The sequence below is a fragment of the Zonotrichia leucophrys genome, chromosome 2, assembly GCF_028769735.1.
Source record: "Zonotrichia leucophrys gambelii isolate GWCS_2022_RI chromosome 2, RI_Zleu_2.0, whole genome shotgun sequence".
Lineage (NCBI taxonomy): Eukaryota > Metazoa > Chordata > Aves > Passeriformes > Passerellidae > Zonotrichia > Zonotrichia leucophrys.
In genome coordinates, this window is record NC_088171.1 from 6,941,528 (window position 1) to 6,951,053 (window position 9,526).

General features: G+C 49.6%; 1 protein-coding gene across 1 annotated transcript; it reads right to left on the reverse strand.

Annotated features, from left to right (window-relative positions):
• Window positions 1–294: 294 nt before the first annotated feature.
• CRYGN (crystallin gamma N) lies at window positions 295–8,070 on the reverse strand. The gene is given in 4 exon segments (XM_064703275.1): window positions 295–504; window positions 5,420–5,565; window positions 7,763–8,019; window positions 8,022–8,070. Coding segments are annotated over 4 exon segments (588 nt in total). The 3' UTR covers window positions 295–368.
• Between the last annotated feature and the right edge of the window lie 1,456 nt (window positions 8,071–9,526).

Here is a 9,526-nt window from a genome sequence, read left to right on the forward strand (position 1 = left end):
ACGTGGCCCCTCCAGGCACCAGGAGTCAGCTGGGGCCATCACACGGTGGCCCTGGTCAGGGCAGAGGGAACATGTGCCAGACCACAACCACAAGGGTGGGCATGCTCCTAGATCTGCGTGTCACCACCAGTTCTGGCCCATCCTCATAAACCACTGAAGAATAAGAAAGCAAACTCACAGCTTGATGTAAATCAAGCTTAGAAAGTTTACGAGCCTCTTCTTTCACGAACTTATGTTAGTTATATATTAAAAAAAAACCTGCTTGGAGCCAACAGCTGGTGTTTAACAATTTATTCCGGGGGTCAGTGGGTGGGGAGGAGGGCGATGCTCAGTCTCAGCAGGCCATGGCTGGCAGGGGGGAAGCCCAGCTAGAAGTAGTTGACGACTCTGCGGATGGACTGGACGCTGGCGCTGCGCGCCTGCCACTCGCTGAAGCTGCCGAACTCGCCGCGCTCCACCACGTACATGCGGCCCCGGTAGTTGGGCTCCTCGTACAGCACCCACCTGGGCACAAAGGGGGGGTCACCTGGGCCCAGCACCCTGATCCTGCACAGGGGCCGCTCCAGGGGGCTGCATTTGGGCACTGCTGGACTGCAAACCACAGGGCCGGACTCCCAGTCCCACCCCGCACATGGAAATGCTCCTGGTGGAGTTCACTGTGGGCACTTCCCTCCACTCCCCCCAGTGTGGCCTGGCAAACACCCAAAGCCAAACTGGACCTTGCCTTTGGAAGATGCTTTGGGTTACACCAGCAATAAATCCTGGGCCCAAGGGCTCCCTGCTTCACATTCACATGAGCGTCACCATGTGCAACAGAAACAATTTAATAGCATTTGGCAGAGCTAAAGAAGGACATGAGTCCCCTCAGCCCCTGTATAAACCCCTTTTTTAGGGGCTGTCCCTTTTATAGGGACTGTAAGGAGAAACATGAAATGCTTGATGGATATTTTGCCTCTTTGAACTCATTCATTAACTATAATGGGAACCATATTTAGTAATTTCTCTCTTTGTTAATAATTCCTAATGGCGTCTTTGATGCTTTCCAACAGAGAGCAGGGCTTGGCTTGGTTATCTTTATCTCTACATCCAGAATTAATGACAATTTTCCCTTGGAATGCAGTCAGATGGATACAACATTCAATAACCTTGGTGACTTTGGCATGCCTGACTTCTTCACCTGGCTTGGCTACATCGTTCTCCATCACCCTGCTTGTGTCATGTCTTTCTCCATTTGAAGGTCAAGTCAGGAGCAATTCTGATGCTGGAGAAGGACAATTTTGCTGCTTTTCTCCACTTCACATGCTCTTTCTGTGGCCACAAATGTTACCCCTGTCCTCTATGTGAGTCTGTCATGCTTCTTAACCAAATTTTGCCATTGCTCTGACAGTTTTACTGTCAGGTTACCACCCTGACATTACTGAGCTGTTCATCTCTGCCTCTTTCCTCTTTTCCCCATATTTTTAAAGATTTTATGAGTATCTCAGCTGCTTTTCCCGTTTATGTGCTCAACAATGACAGCAAGGCAGAAATGCAATCCTCCAAATAATTTGGTTTCTGTGGTCTGTCTTTGCAGGAATTCAGCTGGGACACTGGGGTTGGGACCTGCTGAGTGTGGGATTTCCAGGGAGAAACTTCTTCAAGAACTGGAGGGGTCAAAGACTGCTGGGCCTTAAGGGTCAGACAACAGCTGGTGAACTCAGATCTGTCTAACCCAAAGCAAAAAAGCTGGAGGCTTTGGAAAAATTGTTTATATAAATAATACCCACTGGCATTATTTAAAAAACAAAACAAGAAAAGTTTGGGGTATTTACCCAAGGCACCTTACAGGTTCTTTGACATATTTGTTTTGTGTTTCTGAGAGGACATGGGGTGGGACTGTGGTGGTCCCTTCTCCCAGATCCTGTGCAGGACCAGCATGTGGATACAGCATGGAATATTGTCCCTTGGTTTTGTGAAAGAGCATCCTGCAGTATCAGAGCCCTGTGCTGACATGTGGTTCCTGCAAACAAACAACCTCCTTCTCTGGCACTTGTTGCAGCCAGTTTATATCCAAACTGGAATTACAAAATCATCCTCAGCCTTTTGCTTTGGTACTCCCTTTGCAGCACGTGGGGAAGGCTGCCCACTGCTCACCTGTGAGTGTAGTGTGCCCCCACCACATATCCCAGTGTGCAGTGACAGAAAGTGTCCTCAGCTTAGTTAACAACAATTTATAAAATTTTCCTCCTTTTTCTTTTCAGCTCTTCTGCTCCAGGACGTGTTTCAACAGCAGGTGGACCCTGGGGAATAGAGCAGGGGGAAGAGCAGCCCCTTACTGTCTTGTCTTTCCCAAGATTTCTTTCCAAACACATGGTTGGTGTGTCTGCCCCATTACCTGGAGGGAATGGGACAGGCTTTGGTGTAGAGAGAAGCAGCGAGTGACCTGGTGTGGTGATAAGAACCCCCACTGACTTGTCCCTCTGCTTAAGGGAAGGCTGAAAAAACCCAAAAAGCAAAGGAATAAAAGGAATAGCAGAGAGATGGGAGTGAAGTGTGCTGGCAGTGCAAGGTGATGAGTGAAGGACTGTATGGCTTACTTAGCTCTCCCTTTATTGCCTGAAATTTACGTTCTCTGAGACCATCAGTGAGAGGGGAAATCAAGTCAGTCAGGAGCCCAGAAAAAAATAAAAAAAGAGATGATCTTGTCCTCAAGCCCAGCATGGGAGAGCTGATCCAGGCACATAGCACACAGCCCTCCAACAGCTCAGTGCTGTGTTTCATTAGCACATCATCCCAGCGGACACGGGAATAAAATGCTCATGGAACCAACTCAAACTCTATAAGCCAACACTGGCTGCTCAAACTGAAAAACGAGGAGGGGAATGCTGTAGCATCAGCCTGAACCAAGCAGGAGGCTTTCAGTGGAGCTCAAAGTCACTTATTCTCCATGTAGGACTTGAGCAGTGCCATGGGCAGGTATCACCTTTGTTGAGAAATATGTGATGTTCATTGGGCAGCAGCATTTGGGTATGTGTTCTGCTTTGTATTTCATAATCTGACTGCAGAACACTCGTGAATGGTTCAGCAGAATAAATGGTTGGTCTGATTCCTTCAAGTTATTCCACTGTAGTGTGAAAAGCTCTTTTTGGGGTCTTCTGTGGGCCACAAAACAAATTCAGCTTTTTAAAATTGCCATTTCTAGGCTGTCCTCAGTGGAGTGGCTGAGGCACAAAGGAGGACAAGAACCTCACATCTTCATCTGAAATCAGATGATCCCATATGTGATACTGGAGCTCACCACAAACCTGCAGCAGCTTCTGAGGAGGCGGTGACACCTCAAAACTGCTCCAAAATAGCAATTCATTGCAGTGTGCCTTAAACAGCTTTGCCATCACCCTTCTGGCTGTGGGGACAGCAATTGCCTGCCCCAGAAAGGCAGCAGGGAAGGTGCTGACCCCCTCAGGCTCACCATGCACCATGCCAAAGGCTGGTGTTTGTCTCCATTGCCATGTTTCCAGATGATCCATCATCGCTTCCCGCGGGCACAGCCACCTCCACAAAGCGCAGGCAGCAACTTTTTATCAGCACATGACACCATCCATGGGTTTTGAAATGGAAACAAATATTTCTGTATCCAACAGATGTCATGTTGTGGGAATTGAGGGTGAAAATCACAGAGGGAGACTGTGGCTGAAACTGCCTTTGTCTCCACTGACCCCATCTCCTCTGCTCCCCAGACATCCAAAGATGAGTCCTGGGAGAGATTTGCCAGGTTATCCCCAGCACTATCTGCACCTGCAGCATCTCTGGAGGCACCTGGGTTTAGAAGATCCATCCAAAGGAGAAAAGTGGTGCTATAGGGTCCCTTTCTCTCCCTGCTCTCACCTCACTGCAGTGATGCTCATCTTTCCCTCCATCCTCCTGCAGCCCAGGACAGCGGGTCCCACTGTATTGTCCTGCCTTTAATTGCCTTTACAGACCTTTCCAAGCATGTCCAACACTGCTCTTCCCAGGATCTGAATGGAATGCTACAAACCTCAGCGAGTTTCCTCACCATGCTCCTCTCCATGCTTTATTTTTTTCTATTTTTCTCACTACTCATGGACATTGAGAAGTCCTGTAATGTTAACACAAACAATCCAGACTCTCATGTGAGGGAGTGCAAGCCTTGTGCCTTTTCTGTATTTTGAGGGGGAAAATCAATCTGGAAAATTCAAGTGCTTGAAAGTTTCTGGGCAGCGTCCCAATTTCCCAAGCTCCAGGCTCTGCTGCAGGGACCCAAGCAGTAAATTGGCCCTGAAGCTCTTGCCAGAGTACTCAGAGGCTCCCTTGTGGCTTTTGGTGTTGGTACTCAAATGCTCAGCACTAACAGGGTCCCTGGTGGGCTCCAGACATTTCTTCCCATCAGGAGTGGGTAGCTCTGCTCCTTTATGAGCTGCCATTGCCTAATTGGATTTTTGGAAGAGGAGAGGCCTTGGCTGGATTAGAAAGGCTCCTGCAGGACACTTGCTGCTGTCAGGATATCTTGATGGCAACAACCTTTCCCTATTCTTAGGGGAAAAAATGGACACAAAGGGTCCAGCATCTCACACCAGGTGTCTGTGAGCTGCTCAACATCCAATCCAGTCCAGGACAGGTGAAGAACAAGGAATAAGCGCTCCCTCCTCTGCCCCAGGGCCTCCCTCCAGCCTCCCTCTGCCTGGCTCTGGGAAGGTGTTGTGGCATTCCCCAGCCCTCAGCAGGCTTGCAGTGAAAACACAATTGTCAGACAGAGGAAAGGGGAGACAGACAGAGAACAGCCGGTCTGACAAGAAGAGAAAAAACACAAAAAGGACCAACACCATTGGGAAAATACAAACTGCCACCAAATATCACGGAAAAGGCAAAACTGACATCCTGCCCAGGCCTCCAGGAACATCTGCAGGGGCAGGAGGGTGGGGCTGAGCCTCAGCCTGGGCATCACCACCACTGTCAGCCCTGTCTTTCAGAGGCAGGATTTAATGCAAAGGAGAGGAGCTGCTGCCTCGGTTTTGCCATCACAGGAAAAGGTGTGGTGAGGGAACTTGCAAAGCAAAAGCCCTGACCTGCATCACCTGGAGCTGTTCATCCAACCTCCCTGAGAGCTTCAGCATGGGTGGAAAGGGGTGGAAAGGAAGGAAAGGAAGGAAAGGAAGATGGTTTTAGGCTTCTCATTTCATACACCTTAAAAAGGTGTCTCAGAGTTCCTGTAACTCGTGCTCAGCTGCCACCCTGCAGAAGTCACACCCCTTTGAAGCAGTGGGCAGGCACCAACATTCACCTTTAACCAAAGGCTTAACAAACATTTTAGGCTTTCTCCAAATGCCCCCAGCACTGGGAGGGTTTTCCATGAGGGAGAGATGTCTGCAGCCCCTGCAGTGCCCGGGGCAGCAGTGGCAGTGGCTGGTGTGGAGTTACTTACGCGCCGTCGCCGTACACTTTGAGGGCATTGATGCAGGTCTTGTCCCAGCCCTGTCCCTGCAGGAAGGAGCAATCCTCTGTCAGCTCCAGGCTGGGACCCCTAAAATGGCTCCCCTCGAATATTTCGATCCTGTAGTGCTCGCCGTGCTGGGGACAAAGGGATTGGAGTCAACAGCAACACCAAAACAGCACAACAAATTATTCCTCTGGCATTTATCAGACAGAGAGGGAGACAGAAGGGTGCTTTGGAAAGGGAATGTGAAGATCCATCCAAGACAACTGGTGCCAGCCTGAACAGAGCTCACACAAACTTGTGCTGCCTCCCAGCACACCAACCATGAAAGCAGCCAAAAACCCCTCAAACCTGTGCCCAGCTGCTCCTTCCTGTGCTGCTGTGCCCATGCTAACACATCCTGGGGTGCCAGTGCTCACAGGCACACACAGCCCCTCATCCATCTGCAGATCCCCCCACCAGCCCACAGCCCCTCCATCCCAAATGCAGCATCAGCTGCAGCCCCAACGCTCTGCACACCCAAACAGGAAAAAAGAAACATATCCCCAGTGTACAAAGATGTTGGATTATTCCCCTAAACTAACTTGTATTGCCTCCAGTTTCATGCATAGCTGCTGTTCCTCATGAGAGATGCTGTGCCTTTCTTTTAGGAAAATAAAAACGGGGGGAGAAAAGGAAACTTCCCCAGCATCATCGTTGCTGTGTGAGCCCTCGATGGTCATGTGTCACAAATGACTCTGGGGACATCTCTGCAGCCTGTGGCAGAGCTATGTGGGACAGAGCAACTCAAAGGATATTTTTAAGCCAAATTCAAAGAATACCTAAAGGCATTTTTCAAATCAACAGCGTCAGCACACAAGAAGCTGGGCTGCCATGCCAAACCCTCAGCAGGCAGGCAGACACCGGGCCTGAGCAAACATTCCTCAGGGAATCTGCACTGCACAAACCCCTCCAGGCCCTCTCTGGCATCTCACAGGAACATCTTGGGCCAGGAAAGGAGGAGCACATCCTTGTGCTGGCCAAGGTCCAGGGCCTGGGCCAGAGCATCCTCCACGTATGGATCATGGAGGTGCTTTGGGAATGATGTTACAGACCTGAAACAGACCTGCTGCTGTGCCAAAAGCAGTTTCAGGGCAAGTGAGAAATCCCAGCAGCTCCAGCTGGGCTCATCATTGCCCCAGAGGCCCTCAGTGGTACGAGAATCAATGTGAAGACCCAACCCATACTCATTTCTCTTTGCTACTTTTTAATCTTCCCATTTAAAACCTTCCTCTGGACAGTGCTTTTAAAAGCTTGGTAAGGGAAGGGAAAATAATGGGTTTAGTTTAGGATTACCAGGGTTGGAGGGTGGTTGGCAACAGCAGAGAATTCAGCTAAAATTTGCTAGGAGCAGCCCTATGGCCTGGTTAGGAAGCCCTTGGGCTGCCCTCTCCCCCTTTGGGTGCGTGGGGAGATGGAGCAGCTGCAGCTCAAACTTGCCTTGGGCAATGAATCTCCTTCTGGATTCCCCCATGAATATCTCACAGCAGCTTACATTAAAAGGAAATGCACATGGTACCAGCAGGACCTTGCCATCTCATCTGGAAAACCACAGGAATATCTCATCCCCTTAAAGGCACTGTGTTTCACTGTGAGAGGAGGAAGATGCATCCTGCCTGAGGACACAGGAAACTGTCTCGGCTTTGTGTCTTGCTGTTTTGGGGAGATAAACAAAACTCTACAACTTTTGTGAAAGTTGTAAAGCTGGTGTGTTTATTACAGCACTGGATGCATGTGGGAATCATTCTCCTAAAATGACAGGTGTACTTCTGGGAACATCAGGTCTCTTTTTATCTCCCTCTCAAATACATATGCATACAAATTCACAATAGGTTCATACATATTCATTTTTATGAATTTCACGTGACATCTGCTGCTAGTTCTTTATCAGAAAGAATTCCTAGGTCAGGCTGACCTGCTCTCACAGCAGTCTCTGTCTCTCTGTCACTCTCTGTCTCCCCTCCCCTTATCTCTGTCTTTCTCTGAAGCAGTTTCTCTGAGCCCAGGGTTTTTGCAGCCAGACTGCACAGCAAGCTACATACTTAACTCAAAGATGTACATTCTACTTAAATCAAAATGGATTTCTACTTTGGAAAATTTCTACTTTGCCTCACTGCACAGACCGCTCTGAATGGGGACTAACCCAGGAAACTCCTTCCCGCTCAGTGGGACAGCCTATTCCTAAAGAACACACATTTTTATGGCACTTATTCACGTGGCTGCAGTGACCAGGATAAACTAAACCCAGAGGTGCTCCAGCTGGGAGAGCCAACAGCAGCAGATCCCACTCACCATGCCGATGGGGCGGCAGGAGCCCAGGTGGTCGCTGCGCCCGTTCCAGCGGTAGAAGTCGGGATATTCTCCGTGCTCCAGAATGTACTGCTGCCCTCGGAAGTCGGGGTGGTCAAAGCAGACCCAAGCCCCGCTCTGGACACAGATGGAGTTGACCCTGTTGAGGAAACCTTGGTCCTGGAAGCTGTTGCAGCTGCCACAGACGTCCAGCTTCCTGCCCGTGAAGCATCTGCCTTCGTAGAAAGTGATCTGGGGGGAGGAGGAGAAAGGGCCCGGACTGAGGAGCAGGGACACAGCCGGATTCCCATTCCAAGCAGATGGGAATCTCTTGCAGATGCATCATTTCAGGGTGGTTTGGGTTATTTTAGCTGCTTTCCAGCAAAAGCATCACTGGCATTTTTTCCTAAGCAGCGTATTTGTTTTTCTGGGAAGGCAGCGCGTCCCGCATTTATGACACTTCTCGCCGCCTCGTGCTCACTCACACATATTTCCAGCAGGAATGTTTAAACAGGAAATTCAGCTCCCGAAACGCAGCTCCTTCTGCCACACCCTCCCCATCCCTGCTACCAGATTTGCTCCCGGGATCATCACTCACACCACTGCTGGCTCTGTTATCCTCATCCTCATCCTCCACCCGGAGGATGCTCCAGCCCGAGGCTGAAAGGGAAGGGTCGGGTCGTTACTTACTTTTCCTGAGTATTGGGACATTTTCTGCTGGCTGCTATCCCAGAGCAAGAGCGGGAGCCAGCAGAGCTGCGATGGACAGACCATTGGACAGGGCGCTATATAGGGGCGGCCGGGGGGGGGCCGGACGGGGCCGGCCCGGCGGGGGCTCTGTAACAAAGCCGCGGGAACCGGGGCTTTGCCCGTCCTGCTTCGTAGGCAGAACCGCCGGTAACGGGGCTGCTGAGTCCGGACTTTTGATTTTGGGCAGATGATCTGACAAAAGATTTGCTTGGCAGGGCTTTGGTCGATTAGCAGCGCACATTTACTGCTCCTTTTTGGAGGACTTCTTTTTTTTTTTTAAACACTTTTTTCATCTTTATTTCTATTTCGTGTTTACTTCCCCCCTCTGTTTTCCCCTATTTTTTCTTTTTTTTTTTCCCCGTCCTTTTTCCTCAGCAGCATCTCTAAGCATGGCACATCATTTCTCTATGTCAGAGAAATGGTTTGCTTTTTCCCAGCTTCTTCCCACCTCCTGCAGTGTGGCAGCCAAGAGAGGGTGCCCTTGAAGACTCCCCACCAACAAACATTGCACTCCATCTGTCAAACCAATGGTTTCTCATTCAACCTTTGAACCCATCTAAATGGCACCTCCAAAATCCAAGGACCTGATCCCCTCCAAAGCACAGAGGTTGGGCTCCCAAACCCACTGATGTTACTCACAAGCATCGTTCTCAGGAATGTTTTGATCTTCCAGCACTGAAGCCCTGACTCACAGCTGTAAGTCAGGATTAGAGGAACTTTTGGACCATAAATTTACCCTATTAAAGTAACTTACATTGCAGCTATATGGGACCATAAAGTCCTCATCTGTGTTATAAGGATATCCAGAGATTTTAACTGTGATATTCCCAGGACAAACAGCAAAGGAAGCTCCCAGCCCATAAATCCCATCAGTTCATACTACTGAGCCAGGCTAGGAAGAGGTAAAGGCAGATGTGTGGGGGTGGCCCATGGAGCAGCATGCAGAGAGGTACCAAGGGGCCACATTAAAAGGAGATTTGTGCTTTTATGCTTTTTAATAGCTCTGCAAGAGACTTC